Below are 24,998 nucleotides of genomic sequence, written 5' to 3' on the forward strand. Positions count from 1 at the left end.
ACTTCATTGTGTTATTAATAATGAGACTTTTGATTAGTAACTGCAAAATGTTGAAAGGAATTCAAAGGCTGGAAAAAATTACCACGTGACAAAAATTAACATTTCTTTACCTGAGTTCTCAAATATTCCTGATGAATAATGGACTGGTTCCTACTGATACGGTATGACGTATACATTCTCCAACAATACTATTTTTTCTGTAATGATCTATGATTTGGACAGATTTTTGGACGAATAAAGAATGGCATATTTTTTCCTTACAATAATTGATGTACTGTATTTGACGCAGCCAGCATAGTGCAAGATGGCCCAAAAACAAATAAGAAAAATATGTAGGCAATCATAAAATATTTCGTTACAGCTGTTAACTACTTTCATGAGGGCTGTCTTACAAATGGTGTACGCCAATTATATAATGTCCAAATCTTGTACTATCTGCCTCATTATGACTCAAAATAGATATTTCATTGATGAGTATAAATTCAGCACGATTCTGCTACCGTAATTAATTTACACTAGATATTTGTTTCAACTCCAATTTTACTAAGTTTTTATTGTTAACCAAGCAATTAACATTCAAGGGCCGCTGGAATCCAAAAAGTTTATTTTTATATGGAACATATATGAGGTTGTAATAGGGACTTGTGCAATAAGGCCACAACATTTATACGGTCAGTAACATAAAAATTGCATTAGAAAGTGACTCTTGGACATGGCCATTTAATCGCCTCAAGACACAAAATCAATTGGTAAAGTATTTGCTTTGCGTTTACAATACATAAACGACACTCATATTTTGTAGAATGCATTAGTTTAGTGTAATTTCTAAATCCACAATTAAACAAACATTTGATAAGTTTTGGGTTTTCCCTAGCTTTTAGGACTGTTTATAAACGCAAAAATTTAAATGTTTCTATACGAATACTATTTTACGATTCCCAAAACGCGCAGAACTATATGAATTATACCAATTTGTTACGTTACCCCACGTCAGTTGACGTTACATCCTACAAAATTAAATCCTAGAGATCAGTTACTTACTATCAGCTCTACAAGGGAGAATCAGGTACAAAATTAGGCAATAAATCAACATCACGACGAAGTTCGAAATGTTCATCTTCTTAGCGTTGTGCAATAAGTAAATGCTGCTCCATCACTGCTGGTCAAGGACAAAGATAATATGTGTTACTGATAACAATAGATCCCAATTGTTTAAGCTAAAAGGTTTATGAATTGACCGCAAAGTAATTAAGGCGACAATCTTGATTGCCAGCCGCACATCCTCATAGGTCCAATCGAATTTTGCCGCCAAATTGCAAGCACGCCGAAGAAATGCTTTCGTCAAAGACATTTAATTATAATTGGTGACGTGCATTTACTTCTTACGTGGAGTTTCACCATTCGGCCTTCGCGAACCTATTTTCAAACTACATGCTTAAAATTTAGTTATTATAAATAACATTTAGATATTTTCAGAACTACAGCGTCTTCTATAGACTGACACCAAATATTTAAAGAACTGGCACCAAATGAGACATTCACTTGCAGGTTCCGAATTTGTTAAATTTTCCATTAAAAACCATCAGACAACCAATCAACATGCATACAGTAAACTCTCAAAGTAAAGAGGTGGTATGCACTGGACTAGTAAAATAAAATGCGTTGTCCAAAAATTAAATTATAAGATCAAAGCAGCTAAAGACATTGGCATGAGTTCGTCCAGACGATGCCTCTCTCCGCGCCGCAGACGCACGGGCATAAATAGTATAGAATATTTATTCAGCTTTTAGCATGTTTACATGCAATCGGTGCCATAATTTAAAAGTTATATATACCTACAGTTGCAACGTTACTGTGATCACATGAATCTGTGGGAGAAGGTTGCTCTTCCATATAGTGTTTTGGTGTGTTAGTGTTTTGACATCGATAAGATTGGCTTCAGAGCTATATGTTCTGTGATATCGCAAGAGACAAAAGAAGATTGCTTTATTTTTGAGAGTTGTAAAATGTATCGTTTCTTAAGCAACACGCCGGTTCACGTCTTATAAAATGTTATAATAAAGAAGTTTTAAGTTCTTATTTGTGTCTGTGTTTACCTGTGTTAGACACCACCGACAAATTGGTCACCCCGACGTGATCGGCGAGACAACAAAAGAAACCCTGCAACGTAATCATCGGCGAACTGACCAACGCGGAATCTGCTGGAATTCGGCGCAGACGGTGTTCAATAAAATAATCAAAATGCAATCAGGAAGTGCACTTGACAAGGACATTCTGTCGGTACTCCGGAAATCAATAAGGTAAGTGTAAAGCTTCTCCCTTTTGGGTAGAAAAGCCCGATATTTGGTTTTGCCAAGCCGAGGCTCAGTTTACAATCGCTGCCATACCAACGGAAACAACTAAGTTCAATTATCTGCTGGCCCAGCTTGAACCGAAATATTCGGTGGCAAAAGGACGACTCTTAATCATTTTTAAGGAAAGTGAAGAGCATAAAATAAAAAAAACTGTTGAGTGCGTTAGAACATGGCGATATGAAACATAGCCAGTTATTACGAAAAATGCGAAACTATGCTGGCACCAACTTGTCAGAGAACGCTTTAAAAAACATTGTGACTCGATAAACTTCCTAGTAATAGTCAATGTATATTAGTGATATCGGAAGAAACGACGGACCCCAATCAGTTCCTTCTACAACCTTAACAGTTCAATTAAACACTTAGAAAATGAAGTTAAGACGCTCCGAGAATCAAATAGATCCATGTCACGTAGCAGAAATAGAAACAGAACACAGTTTAAAAAAAAGGTAAATATTGTTATTATCACTTCAAATTTGGCTGACAGTGTAAATGTGAAAAGTGTGTACAACCTTGCCAATGGAAAAATAAGGAAAACAAGGAAGGGTAGAGTCAAAAGCGGCTGAGTGTTCTACCCTAGTTCCTCCAGTAAGCTGTCAATATCGATTACTTATTAAAGACACGACTTGTGGACGATCTTATCTGGTAGATAGCGGTGCACATTTGTCTGTTATACCAGTGGCAAAAACTAATAAGTTTGAAATCTCTGACTTTAGTCTCTATGTTGCAAATGGTTCTGAAATAAAAACTTATGGGTCAAAGCTATTAACCATTGATTTAGGTCTTAAAAGTAAGTTTGAATGGCCCTTTATACTAGCAGATGTATCAAAAGGCATATTGGGAGCCGATATTCTTCATCAGTATGGTTTACTCATAGATCTGAAAAATAAAAAGCTTATAGATAACATTACTAAGTTAAAAATTTCTACAGAAGTAACTGCTGTGGATGCTAATGATTCAGTAAGCTCACTCTATGCAAAATGTAAGTATGCAAAACTGTTAGAGCAATTTCCTGGACGAACAAAACCATCTATAATACCAAAGGTGTTGAAGCATGAAGTACAGCATTATATCACTACTTGTAATGGTTCACCGGTGTATAGTAAAGCTCATAGGTTATTTATAGATATAGATATATACATATAACTTCTGCGCCATTTCTGTGCAGTAATGTGTTCAAAAAAATGGGTCTGAGCATTATGGGACTCAACATCTTAGGTCATAAGTCCCCTAGAAATTAGAACTACTTAAACCTAAGGACATCACACACACCCATGCCCGAGGCAGGATTCGAACCTGCGACCATAGCAGTCCCGCAGTTCCGGACTGCAGCGCCAGAACCGCTAGACCACCACGGCCGGCAGTAATGTGTATATTAGTTGTATTACATGTTTATTACCTTATAAATAAATAAAAAACTTTTTAATTTTAAATTCAGTGCATTAGTATTTGTAAAATGACTCTTTCATGTAGTGTTAATTAAAAAGACGATCATTCCACTTGGGACCTGTGGAATGGTACATTAGCTTATTTGTTTTAGTTGTAAATATTTGACATGTATTGTTGTTTTTCAGACATTTTCCACATTGTGGAGGACCTCCTCACTACAGATCAATTGGAATGAAAGTAAATCCAATCTAATCAAATCTAAACAATGGGCTAGTCCACTTTACCTTGTTATGAATAGAGTGAGTAGAGTGTTGGGATGGGCCCCCCACCATACTCTTGGCGCCTATCTGATAACATTCAATGCTTTTTTTGCATGTAATGGACGATGGTTTGAATGTGAGGAGCCCAAATCATCCTGGACTCGAAGAGGACATCAAGAAACTTAGCCTCAGATTTTAGTAATATTTTATGACTAGAGAGTCTTAACACTTTTCAAGCATCTTGGTATAGTCTGGTTAGTGAAAGGGACTAGCACCGATTTTTGTGGCGAAATCTGTACCCCTTAGCTCTGTAATATTTGATCCAGTGCGCCCATCGCCTTTGATAGCCCAAACACAGCTTGATCCACCCCACTGGTCGATGGATATAAACAAATATCACTGCATACTGGAGGATTTTAACTGAAGAAGGGATAATTCTCTCCAGCTTGTTAGCATATAGTGCAAAGAGTGTTGGCCTGAGGCTAGCTCCCTGTGGAAGACCTGTTGTAAGATGATGTGGTCAAATTAATTTATTTTGGAATCGAACCCATATGCGTCTTTCAGTGAGGAAGCTGCTGATTCCATAAATTATTTGTGGGGGAATTCCAATGGTTTCCAACTTCTGAAGCAACACAGCTGTATGAACATTACCATATGCTCCAGCTATATTCCAGAAGATGCCTATTACTTTCTCTTTTCTAGTTGTTGCGTTATGAATATCGTAAGTTAAGATATTTAAATTATCTATTGCTCCCTTGGCTGTTCTTAACCCATTCTGCCTCGATGATAGCATCTGATTTGATTCCAAGCACCATTCCAAATGATTCTCTTACCAGGCACTCTGAGATTTTGCCGCCACAGGAAGATAGAGCAATAGGTATATATGAGTCAGCCTACTCTTCATCTTCATGTAGTTTCAGTATAGGTACCACTACTTGAGTTGTCCAATCTTCTATAAGTGGGTCGTTATTCAATATTTGGTTAAATATCTGTAACCGTTTTGTGAGTGCTATGTCTGTGAGTCTTTCTATCATCTGGTAGTTTATACCATTCTTTCCAGGTGTGGAAGTCACCCCATTTTTAATGCACTTCATCAGTCCTCCATACAATAACGGTAACGCAGACAGATGACTGTTGCCCCATTGTTCAGAGGAAGAAATGGCTGCTCGGCTGCAGAAGCTGGTGAGATAAAATTCACAGTCTTCAAGCCATGTATCACTTAATGGCTGAAGCATAGTGGAGTTCCTGTTTTTGTAAAACCTTAATTTCTTCCGAACTTCAGTGATACTAACATAGTTATTTAAGCATTCGCAGAAATTTTGCCAGCAATTGTTTTTACAGTCTTAAACCACCTACGAACTTTCGCTGCTATTTTCCGATATGCAATGAAGTTTTCTACAATTTGTTGTTTACACAATTTACTATACATAAGTTCACTCTACACTATGGCTCTAGAGCACACTTTTGTCCACCAAACTGGACGCCATTGTTGAAGACCGACGACTTTCTTTTGTCCTGGAATGTAAGTTGTTGCACCGTCCCCGTGATTTAAATTAACTGTTGGTAGGCATCTTTCGGAGCTAACAAATTACTGAAAGATTGAAATTTCGCATGGACTGTTCAAATGGTTCAAGTGGCTCTGAGCACTTTGGGACTTAATAACTTCTGAGGTAAGCAGTCCCCTAGAACTTAGAAGTACTTAAACCTAACTAACCTTAGGCCATCACACACATCCATGACCGAGGCAGAATTCGAACCTGCGACTGTAGCGGTCGCGCGATTCCAGACTGTAGAGCCTAGAACCACTCGGCCACCCCGGCCGGCGCATGGGCTGTAGCAGTGTATTTCGGCCAGTCAGCGTCCTTGATTTTCCACTTACAGTTTCTATAGATAATTTCTACTGTATTTATAGGTAAGTCTATTGTGGTTTCTAGAGGGAGATGATCGGAGCCAAGAGGGTCTCGTTTTTCCACTCCATCATATAGTCGAAGTCAACAGAGCACAATGTCAAATAGATGGCCGACTGTCGTCTATTTGACTTATGTGTCGTAGTAAGAGCCATCGTTTAGAAGATCCAAATTAGATTTTCGAGAAGTGTGACCAATTCTCTGTCATTTGCGTCGTCTGTTTCGCAGTCCCATAGTGAGCGATGGGCGTTGAAGTCTGCACAACAGAGAAATGGCGTTTGAAGATGGGTAGTAATGTGCTGCAGTGGAAGATTTCGTATTTTACCCCTAGGTGGTTTGTAAATGGTGACAATGGTGAATGCGCCGTTAGGAGAACAAATTACAGCAGCCACTGCCTGGCAGTCTGTTGCCCTAATATTGATATCCATTTTTTACACTTAGCCATGACTCTAATTAATATTGCTACTCCTACTCCATTTCCATCATCTCTGCCATTTCTAAGCACTGTATATCCTTTGAATCGTATTCGTTGGGTTGGCTGAAACCAAGTTCCGCAAATATACAAGCTACCGATTTTTGGTTGCTGCTAAATTCCCGATAGACATTGCTGACCGTGCATTCCATTGGATTACTTTAAAAGTCATTGTCAAATTTGCAGAAGTTTTCAACAGTATTGTCTATAAAGGCCTGTCTCGTTACCACGTCTTTTTCATTTTTAAGAGAAGGAATAATCTGCATTATCAAAGCACAAAGACTGTTTGTAGCAGTTTCTCGATATGTATGAGATGTTGCCAGAGGTAGAGGAGTAGAGGGATAGGGGTTGATTTGTGCTGAATTCTGTGGACCCTTAAATTCATACAACATCTCAGAATAACCTTGCTTATATGAACTGCGAGTAAATGTTTTTTTTCTCTTTTTAATAGAACTGGGAGATATAACCGACATAACTATATATCTAGGTGCATGATGCAGCCTTTAGTTCTTCATGTTGAAATCCGCAGATTTCTCTTTTACTTCAGGTCAGTCACTAGGAGAGATCTCCCGTGTTTTACAGACACCAGTAGCGATTTGCACAGAATATTGTTACAGTGACAGAACGGTGGTTGCACAAAAAGTGCTGTGGGTTTCGTTGCGCTTTGTTTCCATGTGCTGCTGATAAATTGGGCAACAACGATCAGTAACGGCATAGTTTCCATTGTAATGCAAACACTTGGGATGTCCAGGATGTCAGCAATGCAAGGTCTAATGGACTCCATCACATCTGATACAATGTGCGCTACTAAGACGTTGAGAACTTAAATGGAAATGTCTAATGCAAATGTGATATTGCAAAACTGACTGGAGATACGGTTCAACAGGGCATCGCATACCGCACAAATATACTCAATGGGGAAGTTGCTGAGATTTAAATGTTACAACACAGATCGGTGTGGGGAGTAGCTACTTTCATCTCTCCATTTTCTGTTACTTTCTTTGTGAACATTTGTACTTCAGTTACTTAAAATCTCCGCCACTATTTCTGCAGGGATGTATTGGTGGGATAATGCAATATCAACATCATGTATTAGCACCCTTCTCTTTGTTTGGAAATTAGGGATATAAGCTTCCATATTTTTCTGCCAAAAAACATTAAGGGGCTTTGGGAGCATGTTGCTATTCCATGTAGTGTATTGGTGTATTAATGAGTGTTTTGACATCGATAAGGTTGGCTTCAAAGGTACATGTTCTGTGATATCACAAGAGACAAAAGGAGATTGCTTTGTTTTTGAGAGTTGTAAAATGTATCGTTGCCTAAACAACACGCCGATTCACGTCTTATAAAATGTTATTATAAAGAAGTTTTAAGTTCTTATTTGTGTTTGTGTTTACCTGTGTTACCCACCACCGACAAATTGGTGACCCTGACGTGATCGGTGAGACAACAAAAGAAACCCTGCAACGTAATTATCGGCGAATTGATCAACGCAGAATCTGCTGGAATTCGGCACAGACGGTGATCAATAAAATACTCAAAATGCAATCAGGAAGTGGACTTGACACACACAATTCTGTGAGTACTCCGGAAATCAATAATGTAAGCGTAAAGGTTCTCACTTCTGGAAAGAAAAGCCCGATATTTGGTTTTGCCAAGCCGAGGCTCAGTTTACAATCGCTGCCATAGCAACGGAAACAACTAAGTTCAATTATCTGCAGGGACCGCCTGAACCGAAATACGTCGAAGACATCTGGGATCGGTAACCACTGACGAAAATAATAAATATTCGCTGGCAAAAGAACGACTCTTAACAATTTCTAAGGAAAGTAAAGAGCTTAAAATAAAATAAAAACTGTTGAGTGGCTTGGAACTTGGCGATATGAAACCTAGCCAGTTATAACGAAAAATGCGAAACTATGCTGATACCAACGAGTCAGAGAACGCTTTAAAAACATTGAGGCTCGATAAACTTCCTAGTAATAGTCAAAGTATATTAGTGATTCGGAAGAAACGACGGACAAAATCGCGCAGATGGCCGATCGTATAGTGGAGATGCAATATTCTGAGGAGCTTCAAATTACCTCACCCCAATCACTTCCTTCCGCAACCTTACCAGTTCAGTTAAAGACTTAGAAAATGAAGTTAAGACGCTCCGAGAATCAAATAGATCCAGGTCACCCAGCAGAAATAGAAACAGAAAACAGATAAAAAATAGGTAAATATTGTTATTATCACTTCAAATTTGGCTGACAGTGTAAATGTGAAAAGTGTGTATAACCTTGCCAATGGAAAAATAAGGAAAACGAGGAAGGGTAGAGTCAAAAGCGGCTGTGTGTTCTACCCTAGTTCCTCCAGTAAGCTCTCAATATCGTTTACTTGTTAAAGACACAACTTGTGGACGATCTTATCTGGTAGATAGAGGAGCACATTTGTCTGTTATACCAGTGGCAAAAACTAATAAGTTTGAAATCTCTGACTTTAGTCTCTATGTTGCAAATGGTTGTGAAATAAAAACTTACGGGTCAAAGCTATTAACCATTGATTTAGGTCTTAAAAGTAAGTTTGAATGGCCCTTTATACTAGCAGATGTATCGAAAGGCATATTGGGAGCCGATATTCTTCATAATTATGGTTTACTCATTTGTTGTTGTTGTGGTCTTCAGTCCTGAGACTGGTTTGATGCAGCTCTCCATGTTAATCTATCCTGTGCAAGCTCCTGCATCTCCCAGTACCTACTGCAACCTACATCCTTCTGAATGTGCTTAGTGTATTCATCTCTTGGTCTCCCTCAACGATTTTTACCCTCCACGCTGCCCTCCAATGCTAAATTTGTGATCCCTTGATGCCTCAGGACATGTCCTACCAACCGATCCCTTCTTCTAGTCAAGTTGTGCCACAAACTTCTCTTCTCCCCATTCCTATTCAATACCTCCTCATTAGTTACGTGATCTACCCACCTATTCTTCAACGGTCTTCTGTAGCACCACATTTCGAAAGCTTCTATTCTCTTCTTGTCCAAACTATTTATTGTCCATGTTTCACTCCATACAAATACTTTGAGAAACGACTTCCTGACACTTAAATCAATACTTGATGTTAACAAATTTCTCTTCTTCCGAAACACTTTCCTTGCCATTGCCAGTCTACATTTTATATCCTCTCTACTTCGACCATCATCAGTTATTTTGCTCCCCAAATAGCAAAACTCCTTTACTACTTTAAGTGACTCATTTCCTAATCTAATTCCCTCAGCATCACCCGACTTAATTCGACTACATTCCATTACCCTTGTTTTGCTTTTGTTGATGTTCATCTTATATTCTCCTTTCAAGACACTGTCCATTCCATTCAACTGCTCTTCCAAGTCCTTTGCTGTCTCTGACAGAATTACAATGTCATCGGCGAACCTCAAAGTTTTTACTTCTTCTCCCTGGATTTTAATACCTACTCCAAAGTTTTCTTTTGTTTCCTTTATTGCTTGCTCAATATACAGATTGAATAACATCGGGGAGAGGCTACAACCCTGTCTCACTCGCTTCCCAACCACTGCTTCCCTTTCGTGCCCCTCGACTCTTATAACTGCCATCTGGTTTCTGTACAAATTGTAAATAGCCTTTCGCTCCCTGTAGTTTACCCCTGCCACCTTCAGAATTTGAAAGAGAGTATTCCAATCAACATTGTCAAAAGTTTTCTCTAAGTCTACAAATGCTAGAAACGTAGGTTTGCCCTTCCTTAATCTTTCTTCTAAGATTAGTCGTAAGGTCAGTATTACCTCAGGTGTTCCAACATTTCTACGGAATCCAAACTGATCTTCCCCGAGATTGGCTTCTACCAGGTTTTCCATTCGTATGTAAATAATTCGCGTTAGTATTTTGCAGCTGTGACTTATAAAACTGATAGTTCAGTAATTTTCACATCTGTCAACACCTGCTTTCTTTGGGATTGGAATTATTATATTCTTCTTGAAGTCTGAGGGTATTTCGCCTGTCTCGTACGTCTTGTTCACCAGATGGTAGAGTTTTGTCAGGACTGGCTCTCCCACGGCCGTCAGCAGTTCTAATGGAATGTTGTCTACTCCCGGGGCCTTGTTTTGACTCAGGTCTTTCAGTGCTCTGTCAAACTTTTCACGCAGTATCGTATCTCCCATTTCATCTTCATCTACATCCTCTTCCATTGCCATAATATTGTCCCCAAGTACATCGCCCTTGTATAGACCCTCTACATACTCCTTCCACCTTTCTGCTTTCCATCTTTGATTAGAACTGGGTTTCCATCTGAGCTCTTGATATTTATGCAAGTGGCTCTCTTTCCTCCAAAGGTCTCTTTAATTTTCCTGTAGGCAGTATCTATCTTACCCCTAGTGAGATAAGCCTCCACATCCTTACATTTGTCCTCTAGCCATGCCTGCTTAGCCATTTTGCACTTCTTGTCGATCTCATTTTTGAGACGTTTGTATTCCTTTTTGCCTGCTTCATTTACTGCATTTTTATATTTTCTCCTTTCATCAATTAAATTCAATATTTCTTCTGTTACCCAAGGATTTCTACTAGCCTTCGTCTTTTACCTACTTGATCCTCTGCTGCCTTCACTATTTCATTCCTCAAAGCTACCCATTCTTCTTCTACTGTATTTCTTTCCCCCATTCCCGTCAATTGTTCCCTTATGCTCTCCCTGAAACTCTGTACAACCTCTGGTTTAGTCAGTTTATTCAGGTCCCATCTCCTTAAATTCCCACCTTTTTGCAGTTTCTTCAGTTTTAATCTACAGTTCATAACCAATAGACTGTGGTCAGAGACCACATCTGCCCCTGGAAATGTCCCACAATCTCCAGGATTATTCCATGTATACAACCTTCTTTTATGATTCTTGAACCAAGTGTTAGCTATGATTAAGTAGTGCTCTGTACAAAATTCTACCAGACGGCTTCCTCTTTCATTTCTTATTCCCAATCCATATTCACCTACTATGTTTCCTTCTCTCCCTTTTCCTACTGACGAATTCCAGTCACCCATGACTATTAAATTTTCGTCTCCCCTCACTTCCTGAATAATTTCTTTTATCTCATCATACATTTCTTCAATTTCTTCGTCATCTGCAGAGCTAGTTGGCATATAAACTTGTACTACTGTAGTAGGTATGGGCTTCGTGTCTATCTTGGCCACTATAATACGTTCACTATGCTGTTTGTAGTAGCTTACCCGCATTCCTATTTTTTTTATTCATTATTAAACCTACTCCTGCATTACCCATATTTGATTTTGTATTTACAGCCCTGTATTCACCTGACCAAAAGTCTGTTCCTCTTGCCACCGAACTTCACTAATTCCCACTATATCTAACTTTAACCTATCCATTTCCCTTTTTAAATTTTCTAACCTACCTGCCCGATTAAGGGATCTGACATTCCACGCTCAGATCTGTAGAATGCCAGTTTTCTTTCTCCTGATAACGACGTCCTCCTGAGTAGTCCCCACCCGGAGATCCGAAAGGGGGACTATTTTACCTCCAGAATATTTTACCCAAGAGGACGCCATCATCATTTAATCATACAGTAAAGCGGCATGCCCTCGGGAAAAATTAAGGCTGTAGTTTCCCCTTGCTTTCAGCCGTTCACAGTACCACAACAGCTAGGCCGTTTTGGTTAATGTTACAAGGCCAGATCAGTCAATCATCCAGACTGTTGCCCCTGCAACTACTGAAAAGGCTGCTGCCCCTCTTCAGGAACCACACGTTTGTCTGGCCTCTCAACAGATACCCCTCCGTTGTGGTTGCATCTACGGTACGGCTATCTGTATCATTGAGGCACGCAAGCCTCCCCACCAACAGAAAGGTCAATAGTTCATGGGGGGGGGGGGGGGTTTACTCACAGACCTGGAAAATAATAAGCTTACAGATAACATTACTAAGTTAAAAACTTCTACAGAAGTAACTGCTGAGGATGCTAACGATTCATTAAGTCACACTATGCAAAATGTAAGTATGCAAAAGTGTTAGAGCAATTTCCTGAACGAACAAAACCATCTATAATACCAAAGGCGTTAAAGCATGAAATACAGCATTATATCACTACTTGTAATGGTCCACCAGTGTATAGTAAAGCTCATAGGCTGGATCCAAATAAATCGCAAATAGCTAAGAAAGAATGTCAGTTTCTGCTGAATAATGGTATTATACATCCATCACAATTACAATGGGCTAGTCCACTTTACCTTGTTATGAAGTCCAATGGTCAGTGGCGAGTTTGTGGAAATTATCGTCATCTTAATGACAAGACTCTCTCATACTGGTATCCAGTCCCTCAAGTAGATGATGTAGATTTGATGCTGCAGAATAAGAAGATATTCTCCAAGATTGGCTTACTAAAACCGTATTATCAAATTCCTTTAGCTGAAGATGACAAACCAAAGTCAGTGGTTACTACTCCTTTTGGTCTGTATGAATTTAATTATATGCCCTTCGGACTTCGAAATGCACCGAGCACATTTCAGAGGTTTATACACGAAGTTGTGAGAGAGTTGGATTTCTGCTTTCCATATCTGCATGATATTTTAATAGCATCAGAATCTCCCAAACAACATATTGATCATCTAAATTTACACTTTAAACAATTAAATCAGTATGATTTAGTAATAAATGTTGCAAAACCCGTATTTGGAGTGCAAGAACTGACATTCTTGGGACAATTAATCACATCCTCAGGAGCTAAGCCAGATCCAGAAAAAGTGTCTGTGCCAATGAACTACAAGCGACCTGAAATTGTTCGCGAACTTCGAAGATTTTTAGGAATCATTAATTTTTATCGTAGATATTTAGAACACGCTGCAGAAAACCAAGCCTTGTTGAATGATTTTCTAAAAGGAACAACTAAAAATGACCAAAGACATATTGACTTGATAGAAGAGGAAATTGTTCAGTTCCAAAAATGTAAAGAACTCGGAAATGCAACAATTTTAACATTTCCAGGTTTTCACAGGCAAATCATGTTATTTGTAGATGCATCCGATTTTGCAGCTGGTGCTGTGTTGCAACAGTGGCAAGATTAACAATGGAAACCTACTGGATTCTTTTCAAAAAAGTTCACAAATGCACAGAAACAGTATTCCACATATGACAGAGAACTTCTTAGTGTATACATGGCTGTCAAGTATGTCAGTTATCTGTTAGAAGGTAGAGACTTTATTATTTATACTCATCATGCCACTCTAACATATGCATTCAAGCAGAAGAATGAGAAAGTAATGTCAATCCAATTACATTATCTCCAATATATTTCACAGTTTATAACAGATTAGTGACATATTTCTGGTAAAGCAAATATTGTGGCTCATCGCTTTTCAAGGCTTGAAGAATTGTTTCAGATTAACTATGAAGAGATAGCCCAAGCACAAGAAAAGGGCGAAGAGCTTCATTAACTGCTATCTGGCAATAATAGTTCGCTTGAATTAAAATAGTATTTGACTCTGACAGGAAAGCAATTGTGGTTTGATGTCACGATACAAAGTATTCGACCTTATATTCCTGTACAATTCTATGCTATTTTTCAGCTTATCATAATATGGTTCATCCAGGTATGGAGGCAACTGTAAAAATGATTACATCAAGTTGTGTCTGGATGAATATGAAAAAGAGCATTGGAAACTGGTCACGAGCATGTAATACTTGTCAAAAAAACAAGGTATCACGACATGTGCATTCACCAATAGGACACTTTCCCAACGCTGATGAATGTTTTAAAGTAATTCACCTGGATTTGATAGGGCCAATGCCTCCTTCTGATGAATATATGTATTGCTTAACATGCACTGATTTTGTTACGAGTTGGACAGAGGTAATACCATCTCAGGATATACAAGCAGAAGCTGTAGCTCAAGCTTTCTTCAATTGTTGGATTACTAGATTTGGCACACCTTATCAAATAGTAACCGATCGCAGAAGACAAATTGATTCTGAGCTATTTCAAGCACTCTCTAAAATATGTGGTTGTAATCAAACTCAAACTACTGCATATAATCCTCAATCCAATGGAAATATAGAAAGACTTCATCACACACTTAAAGCAACAAACTGTTTAATTCAACTACAAAATGGACTGAAAAAATACCTGTAGTCTTTCTTGGTCTTCGTTGCTCATTCAGAGAAAACACGAATGCTACAATAGGAGAAATGGTTTATGGTTCACATATCAGGATACCTGCTGATTTTTTTCAAAAAGTCAGAACAAAATGGGATTCAGACTAACCCCAATTTGTTTCACAACTGAAACAAGATATGAACTGGCTGAAACCTGTGCAAATAGTTCACAAGGTAAAATAGACACCATTTGTATACAAGTACCTCAGCACTTCAACACCCGTATTTGTAAGGGCTGACAGAGTAAAAAAGTCGTTAGAACTTCCATATGAAGGCCCATACACAGTTGTGGAAAGAACACCAAAATTTTTTGACTCAAAATTAAAGACCAACTAAAAAATCATTTCCATCGACCGATTGAAACCTGCATAATTGCTGAACGAATATGTTAGATTGCTGGAAGATACTTCAGTTTCACCACCACCCGAGGAGAAACGACCAGAAGATAAAAAACCACGAACATCAATATCAGATCTCGTAATTCGATTTCCCACAATACTAGTGGACATGGTACAGATAATTGTGACTGTCTTACTGAGAAGGGGGTGATGTGGGAGCAGGTTGCTCTTCCATATAGTGTTTTCGTGTGTTAGTGAATGTTTTGACATCTATAAGGCTGGCTTCAGAATTATATGTTCTGTTATATGATCAGAGACAAAAGAAGATTGTACTGTTTTTGAGTGTTGTAAAATGTATCGTTGCCTAAGCAACAGGCTGAGTCATGCCTTATAAAATGTTATAATAAATGTGTTTTAAGTTCTTCTTTGTGTTTACCTATGTTAGACACTACCGACAGGGCCATAGCCTATTTGTAGGCTGCCCAGGTCTGGTATCAATTTTATATCTGTTTCTACCAACAACTGAGATATTATCAGTTTCGTATCTCAAGTTGTTATTTTCTGTATGCAGCATTCTTCCAAGTGCCACTGGATGTAACTTCTCTGCCGGCCGGAGTGGCTGAGCGGTTCTAGGCGCTACAATCTGGAACCGCGCGACCACTACGGTCGGAGGTTCGAATCCTGCCTCGGGCATGGATGTGTGTGATATCCTTAGGTTAGTTAGGTTTAAGTAGTTTTACGTTCAAGGGGACTGATGACCTGAGAAGTTAAGTCCCGTAGTGCTCAGAGCCATTTGAACCATTTTTTTGTAACTTCTCTCCATTACCATTCTCTCCCTCTACAAAGACAATATAAGGACTCGTATCTGTTGGTTGATATATATTATGTTTACTAGCGAGTTTTTTGTTGCATGGTACTTCCTCCACGAGGATCCGCTGTAGTAGCTGGATTGTTCACGTCTTTACACCTAACAGACTCTTGGGTAGTAAGCTGCCCATTACCATTTCTATTTCCTGCATTTACCCTCTTGTTACTGTCTATGCCAACAACTTCCACAGTGTATGCGACATTATCAATATCTACCATGTCTACATTCCCTTCAACATTACTACTGTGCTTTTAACTTGCCTTCGCCTTCTCCAGTGCATTTGCATTCGCAGCTGTTACCTGTTGGGTTGGTGGTGGCTGTTGTCATGCCTTTTGTCACTAGGTGGTGTTTGTCAAACACTGCATCGAGACGTCTGAATGTGATGAATGCCGGTCCAACTCGTTCTGATTGTTCTGAGGCAGTAATCTTGAGAGCAGATGTCGATGGTATCCAGTTGATACTGTTAGTAATTACCACTGTCGAAGGAAGGTGCATCAATACTGTTTCGATGTTGTGACACATATGCAAGGCCACAGCTGACCCTTGGCCAGTGTCGACTGGGATCTGGTCTTTATTTTCCATTTTAAAAAACTTCCGCTGAGAGAAATCTCCCGGCGACGATGTTTTAATACTTGTTGCTGACGATTTGTCAGTAATATATCCAACAGGTTAACTAAAAGCGATAGGAAAACAGCATTATTTTGTTGCTAACCAAAGTTCGTAACTCTCGTGGTGTACCATATTAGATTTGTAAAAAGTGATCAGTTTGTTTAACAATATACTCTCCTGAAGTACTTACTCACGCAAAAGGCTTCTTGTAATACATTTAGGAAAGGATCTGTCGGTGGTGTCTAACACAGGTACACACACACACAAAAGAACTTAAAACATTTTATAACATTTTATAATGCGTGAATCGGCGTATTGCTTAGGCTACGATACGTTTTGCAATTCTCAGAAGCAATATAATCTCCTTTTGTCTCTTGTGATATCTCACAACATATAGTTCTGAAGCCAACGTTATCGATGTTAAAACACTCACTAACACACGAAAACACTGTATGGAAGAGCAACCTGCTCCCACATCACCCCCTTCTCAGTAAGACAGTGACAATCCACTGTGGCACGTCCACTAGTCTTGTGGGAGATCGAATTACACGACCCGATCTTGATGTTTGTGGTTTTTTATCTTCAGGTTGTTTGTCCTGGGGTGGTGGTGAAACTGCAGTATCTTCTGGCAATCTAACATCTTCGTTCAGCAAATATGCAGGTGTAGCCAAAACAACCCAAACCACTAAAAGCAACAAGTGGATTACTAGTGGTATAAGGAAATCTTGTGCTAGGAAACGGTACCTACACAATATTGCAAGAAAGTACAACACAATTCAGGAGTTTGATAGCAAAAAATTTAAATCTAACATAAATAAAATAATAAAGGAGGTAAAGAAACGAGACAATGACAAATACGTAGAAGATGCTTCAAACAGAACCAAAACAATCTGGCAAGTTGTAAAGAAAGAAACCGAATCTTACAAAAATAGAGTTAATAATATTGTATTAAAGGCTGGCTTGGAAAACATTCATAACCCACAGGAAGTAGGTAATATGTTTAATAACTATTTTATAAATATAACAGAGAAACTACTACAACAGACCTCCAATAGAAATCAGCATACAGAAACAGGGAAAACAGTCTCAGGCAAATCAATGTTTCTGTACCCAATAAGTGTAGAAGTACAGGTTACAATAAAAAGTCTCAAAATGAAACACACTGCAGGTGTAGATGACATACCTGATTTCATTATAAAGAAATGTGGGGACTTGATCACTGAGCCCTTAACTCACCTATGTAACCTATCTTGTGTGTGGGAACTTTTCCTTCATGTTTGAAAATATCAAAAGTAAAGCCATTATACAAGAAAGGAAACAAAGAAGATATTTCCACCTACAGACCACTGGCACTTCTGTCTGTTTTCTCAAAAATATTAGAAAAGCTCTTCAATAAGAGACTAACTGTCTTCTTAGAAGATAATGGCATTCTGTCAGAATCTCAACATGGATTTAGAGCAAACCATTCAACCAAATCAGCAGTTCACTCCTTTCTATTAGAGGCACTGACAGCATTAGACAACAAAAAACTTTCCATGGGCATATGTTTAGATTCGTCAAAGGCATTTGACACCATAAATCATGACAAATTGCTACACAAGCTAGAAAATCTTGGCATTAGGGGAACAGTTGACAACTGGCTCAGCTCTTATCTTAAGAACAGGGAACAATATGTGGAAATAGATCAAGAAAGGGTTAATGTCATTAGGAAATATAATTCCAAGCTACTGACTGCTAGATATGGAGTTCCACAAGGATCAGAATGGGTCCTGTTCTGTTCTTACTCTATGTAAATGACCTAAACATAAGCAATGACAGCAGTAAAATATTTAATTTGCTGATGATATGAGTGATCTAATTACAGGAAACTCAGAAGAAACCCTCACAAAAAACATAAGAGAAGCCACTTACAGGCTAACATGTTACTTTGATAACAATGACATAATAATAAATACTGGAAAAACTGCATGTAGACACGTTCCTGTATAGACTGCAGACGAATGGTCTATCACAACACTGCAAAAAGGTACCTTGTGTTACTGGGCAAAGTGCAGTCCAGAAGCTTACGCATCTGCCTCAGAGCTAAGCATTCTTCTCACTAATGCGTTTCTCCTGGAAGCATCAGAAATGCCTTTACATATTAGTAGACAATGCTGCATGATCGCTTCATGTTACAGCGAATTGTAGACTCTAAACATCCATTGAAAAACAAGTGCGAAATGCTCTCACAAACCGGGAATAACAGAAATGTGAGGCAGCAACAGTTTTATATCTAAAATTGGTATGAACACTGGAAATATCTACAAAATAAAATACACTGAAGTGAAGCTCTCCCAGTGTTCCTACATGAGTACCACAGTTTTCACCTACATCATACTTGGCAGAAAAATGATCAGGAAATCTTCAACTGCATACAGATGGCTAAAAAATGGGTAAGGAAAATCATATTGGATGCGCTATCATCTGTCCAGAATCTACAGAAGAGAGAAAGTTGCAACTAACGTGAAACGCTTCCATATTTCTAGCTGAAACTTTCGCTATTATAGAGGTGATCAAATACGCAAAATCTCTCAAAATACCCAAGGCAATAATAATCACCGTTCCTCAAAGGGTCCTAAAAGCAATTAGTTACAGGAACTGGGACAAAAGAACTAATAAATTCACTCTAGTCACAGTGGATCATTATCACGAAGCTAAGAAGACTTATCAGATTATAGAATTTGTATATGTCAAATCACATTCTGGCATTCTATACAATGATATAGCTGATCAGCTAGCGACATATGCGATTAGCTGTGGAAGATGTTGGACATGAAAATCCCATACACAGAATACCTCCTAACAGTAAAATAACAAGCGCTTCTATTGTGACAAGAAGAATTGAATGGAAGTCAACAAACAAGAGATAAAAGCTATACACATGTGCAGCCATTCATACCAAGACAGCCCCTTTATATAGAATTGCCATATTGGAAACAATCTACTGTCAGCATGAAGAAGAAACAATTGGTGATATAAACCACATCTTATTTCAGTGCAGACAATATGAGAAAGGTAGAGTCAACTTTTTAAAAGGAACTCTTAAAACCTGGCCACTGTCGGCCACTTTACACGATCACAATTCACAGAATCACAACCAGGAGGAGCCACGACACCATATCCAGACTTACAGCTAAATATGATATAAAAATTTAAATGCAATTGCGTATGTGTACCAATACATTTAAATTGTGTTGCCAAAAAATTATATATGCTAGAAGGCAATTAAAAAAAAGAACAGTATACCACACTGATTCAGCATTCACATTAATATCTTTATATCTATATAAACTGTAAATAATTACAATAATCATGAACTTTATCTCCATGTTGCCTTAGGATATAGTACAGTGAATCAACATACCATGCTAGTAATTTCATAAAATATTGCAATTTATATTTGCATTTTATTTATTTGGTCCAGTAAATCTCACATGTACAGTGTAGCACATCAGCTGCTGGACAGGTCAACACAAATATATTTTCGTGTTTATATGATGTTTTCTATGCATTAATGAATAAATTTACTTCATTCTGACTTACAACTAAACCATTTAGCTAGAAAATTACAAACGAAAATATGAATGATATTCATTAATACAAACTTTACATGCTACAAGTAGATAGTTGTGGGTACTCCAGTACTATATCGTAGTTGGAAGTACCAGAGACACATTTTCGAATGACATTCACTTTATTAAGGGCGTCTTTACACAGAGATATCGGCAAATAATAAGAACGACACAAAAACATTGCCGACAAGAGCACAGGTGTATACAGCTAGCAGACATGGAGACGCTGTATTAACGAGCAAACCAATAGATGACTCTACAGTCTTGCGACCATGATCCTTTGCATGGGAGCAATTTCTGCTGCTCATGCTTTAGTCTCCGGTGATCTTTCGTATCATTACTTATACAGGGGAGACTTAACAACAAAAAAGGACTGCACATCATTCAGCTATATAACTTAAACAACGATGGCGTGCTACACTGCAAAATTTCTGTGCCTACATCTACATTCTGCAAACCACCATGAAGTGTATGGCAGAGGGTATACCATTGTATCAGTTATTAGGCTTCCTTCCCACTTGAATACCTCTGTGCATGCAGTAATTATTCTAATCTTATCCTCACTATCCCTATGTGAGCGGTATGTACGGGGTTGTAGTACATTCCTAGAGTAATCATTTCAAGCCAGTTCTTGAAACTCTGTTAATAGACTTTCTCAGGATAGTTTACATCTATCTTCAAGAGTCTTCCAGTTCAGTTCCTTCAGTATTACTGTGACTTTCTCCCATGGATTAAACAAACACGTGACCATTCGTGCTGCCCTGTTAGTCTTATCTGGTATGGGTCCCACTCACGAGTTCAGCTGTTTCTCAGTATCACTAACACCAATGCCAATTTTACTCATCTTTTCAGCAGTACAAGGATTAAATTGGGACATTTTTCATGGGATATTCTCTGTAAAGGAACATCTGAAAACAGAGTTAAGCATTTCATCTTTAGCTTTGTGTATTATAATTAAAAATTAGTAAAGGAAAGAAGGAAAGAAATTGATAGGTAATTGCGTTTTTGCTTGTAGTGAAAAGAGAATATTAGTAAAATTGCATTATTATGAAATGTTCTGTGTGTGCGAAATTGTGTTATTGTTCATTCGCTTTACCCTGCGTCGATTTCTTTTCTGTGTCCATCAGTATATATCTTTTAATTATATTTTCCGTCTTCTGAAAGTTTCTCCTTCTGTTAATTTTACGAAAATATGACCATGGACTTCTTTTCCTCAACTTCAATTGTAGATGCAGGCAGCTGACTCTGGGGAACACCAGTGCCTCTCAAGGAGATATAAAATATGAAGGAATTCTTCTTAACTTGTTTCTATTTCACTTCTATAAAAATACTTAAAACTGTTATTAAGTCTTCTCGTATTCAGAAACTCGTATATACAAAACACTCATAGCCCATCATACTCTGAGCAGTACAGCATAATAAAACTTCTACATACGAAAGAGTCAAACAAAATCATGTACAGAAAAGGTGAATAATGTTTTATGGTCATTTGCCATTCATAATGAAAGTCTTTGCCAATGCTTACAGTCAGTCTTTGATTATATAGTTACTGCTGTATCATTTTTTAATAAATTTTAACTTTAACGTATCCTGTGGATCTTTCATGTTGTACCTACCCAATTACTGCCACACTGTACGTTGACATGGTATAGAGATGTACAGTGTTTTAGTATGTGCATAACTTGTATTTACATTTGCCAATAGGGGTCGATGTCCTATATTTGTTGGCTTTTCTTTTATTTAATGGAATTGATATGTCAGCTTATCCTATGCATGTTAGAGTTCTACAAGAAATTGAAGGAATTCATACATAATATGATAGTTCATTACATATTTGAATCTAGTGCACTGACAATAATGCTCAGTTTGCTTCGGCTTCGGTGCCAGGTTTTGCGCCTGCGCACTAGTACGTTTGGCAGCTAAGCACGAGCTGCCAATGGTCAACATGCTAGTTGCTACTGTCGTGTGTGTGTGCTCTCGTTTCTTAGTGTAAATTTCACATTGAGTGTTACTCTTTCACCTGAGTATTACATATTAAAGTATTGCTGTGGTGTTTGTCTTCATTCTGAGTGCAGTGTGTGTGTGTGTGTGCTTGTTGTTCAAAATCCAACGCTGTGGCAGAAGATCTCCATTCTTATGGCCCAGGCGTCGTTATTACCTGTCGTACTCGCATTTTCAGAGGAGAAAACTGTAGCCAACAGCAACTGTTGACACTGTAAGTACTAGCTCGAACAAGTATAGTGCACTTATTGTGTCGGGCGTTGTGAGACACAATACTTAGAAATTACGTCATTGCACATGTATGTTAATGTCACTACACTTCACCATCCACTTTGCTGAAAGACTTATATTGCTGTCCAAAACACTGTATAAGGTGCTTGTCTTTAAAGTTCACTCCTTTACACAGAGTTTCGGTTTCAATGAAAATTCATACAAGTATTGAGTTAAAACAAAATATAACATGATAGCTTATATCTATGGCTGACATTTCATCCATCATCCATCATCCATACTAGATCCCTCAACGGATTGACTGACGAGGAGATTCAATCTTTCCTCACTGAGCAGGGCGTGACGGCTGTCCATAGGGTCATGAAAAAGGTCAACAATGACCTTGTACCGACCCGGACACTTTTCTTGACCTTTGATAGTGTTAAGCTGCCATCGTGCATCAAGGCGGGCTACGAGGTTATTTCTGTTCGCCCCTATGTCCCGACACCTACGCGCTGCTACCAGTGTCAGCGTTTCAATCACACTCGACAGTCTTGTTCCAATGCGGCTAAATGTGTCACTTGTGGCAGGGATGCCCATGAGGGTGACTGTCCACCTCCGTCTCCTCGTTGTGTGAACTGTCAGGGTGACCATGCCGCATCCTCCCGCGACTGTCCTGTCTATAAGGAAGAACGCTGTATCCAAGAAATTCGGGTCAAAGAGAAAGTGTCCACCTCGGCTGCTCGCAAGCTATTGGCTAGTAGGAAGCCCACGCTGCTCCCAGCGGGAAAATACAGTACTGTCCTCGCCTCTCCTCGGACTACCAGGGAGGTGGCAACCCAGACATGCGATCTGACCTTCAGCACCACGGTCGTCCGTTCGGCCAGTGCTAAGATCGCGCGGTCGACGTCTCCTCTTCCTCCCATCACCCCACAGACACCAGCCCCTTCATCAGCTTCTGCTAAGACGAAGACCCCGAAGTCAGATGCACGGGCCTTCAAGAAGGAACTGTCCCGTGCAGACTTCCTACGTACCTCGACCTCCCAGCCCTCGACCAGTACTTCCACCAAACGACCTTCCAAGAAGGCTCATGGGAAGCACAGTTCTCCTTCTCCGCAACGGCGCATTTCTTCTCCTGCGCCACCCAGCGGTTGCCGCCCCAGGCCGTCATCCGTTTCGCCTGGCCGCACCGCTGGTAGCCGAACATCTGGCCGTTCACCGGCGACGGAAGCTTCCCCTCCCGGCCATCTTCCCAAGATGGCAGATGAACCTATAGACCCAATGGACGATGACTGTCCGCCTACTGATAGCGGCGGCAGTGCTCGCTCGAAGCCAGGCCCTCAGCGGTCTTCGAGGTGACCCCTTCTTTCATCTTCCTTTTCTTCTTACGATGGCACTTATTCACTGGAATATTCGCAGCATTCGTTCCAACCGAGAGGACTTGAAGTTGCTGCTCCGCTTGCACCGTCCGCTCGTCGTAGCCCTCCAGGAAACGAAGCTACGCCCATGCGATCAAATTGCCTTGGCACACTACACCTCTGTGCGTTTTGACCTACCCCCTGTGGTAGGTATCCCGGCTCATGGAGGGGTTATGTTGCTGGTCCGGGATGATATTTACTTCGATCCCATCCCGTTGCACACCGGCCTGCAGGCAGTTGCCATCCACATTACTCTCCCCACTTTTACATTTTCCATTTGTACCGTTTACACTCCATCGTCGTCTGCCGTTACCAGGGCAGACATGATGCAACTTATTGCTCAGCTACCTGCACCATTTTTGTTAAGTGGAGACTTCAATGCCCACCATCCCCTTTGGGGCTCTCCAGCATCCTGCCCGAGGGGCTCCCTGTTAGCAGACCTTTTCAACCAGCTCAATCTTGTCTGCCTCAATACTGGCGCCCCTACTTTTCTTTCGGACACATCTCACACCTATTCCCATTTAGACCTCTCTATATGTACTCCCCAACTTGCACGCCGGTTTGAGTGGTATGCACTTTCTGATACATATTCGAGCGACCACTTCTCGTGTGTTATCCATCTCCTGCAGCATACCCCCTCTCCGTGCTCATCTAGTTGGACCATCTCCAAAGCAGACTGGGGGCTCTTCTCTTCCAGGGCGACCTTTCAGGATCAAACCTTCACAAGCTGCGATCGTCAGGTCGCACACCTCACGGAAGTCATTCTCACTGCTGCTGAATATTCCATCCCTCACCCTACTTCTTCTCCACGTCGCGTACCGGTCCCCTGGTGGACCGCAGCATGTAGAGACGATTTACGTGCTCGTCGACGTGCTTTACGCACCTTTAAACGCCAGTGGCGAATTGTATCAATTATAAACGATTACGTGCACAGTGCCGTCATATTATTAAAGAAAGCAAGAAAGCCAGCTGGGCTGCTTTCACAAGCACCTTCAACAGTTTTACTCCTTCTTCTGTTGTCTGGGGTAGCCTGCGCCGGCTATCTGGCACTAAGGTCCACTCACCAGTTTCTGGCTTGACGGTCGCGAATGACGTCCTTGTGGCCCCTGAGGCTGTCTCCAATGTCTTCGGCCGCTTTTTCGCAGAGGTTTCGAGCTCCGCTCATTACCACCCTGCCTTCCTCCCCCGCAAACAGGCAGAGGAGGCTAGGCCACCTGACTTCCGCTCCTCGAATTGTGAAAGTTATAATGCACCATTCACCATGCGGGAACTCGAAACCGCACTTGGCCGATCACGGTCCTCCGCTCCAGGGCCTGATTCTATTCATATTCAGATGTTGAAGAACCTTTCTCCTGCGGGTAAAGGTTTTCTTCTTCGTACATACAATCGCATCTGGATTGAGGGACATGTTCCCGCATGCTGGCGCGA

General features: G+C 39.8%; 1 protein-coding gene across 5 annotated transcripts in view; it reads right to left on the reverse strand.

Annotated features, from left to right (window-relative positions):
• Positions 1–1,335, reverse strand: part of LOC126088129 (alpha-N-acetylglucosaminidase) — a 377,251-nt gene extending 375,916 nt beyond the window's left edge. For all 5 annotated transcript variants that reach the window (XM_049906245.1, XM_049906244.1, XM_049906242.1 and 2 more), the window contains exon 1: positions 1,042–1,335. In XM_049906245.1, the coding sequence (XP_049762202.1) occupies positions 1,042–1,117 (76 nt within the window). In that variant the 5' untranslated portion in view covers positions 1,118–1,335. The remainder of the gene's footprint in view (positions 1–1,041) is intronic.
• Positions 1,336–24,998: the final 23,663 nt, after the last annotated feature.

Source organism: Schistocerca cancellata, chromosome 6 (assembly GCF_023864275.1).
Source record: "Schistocerca cancellata isolate TAMUIC-IGC-003103 chromosome 6, iqSchCanc2.1, whole genome shotgun sequence".
Lineage (NCBI taxonomy): Eukaryota > Metazoa > Arthropoda > Insecta > Orthoptera > Acrididae > Schistocerca > Schistocerca cancellata.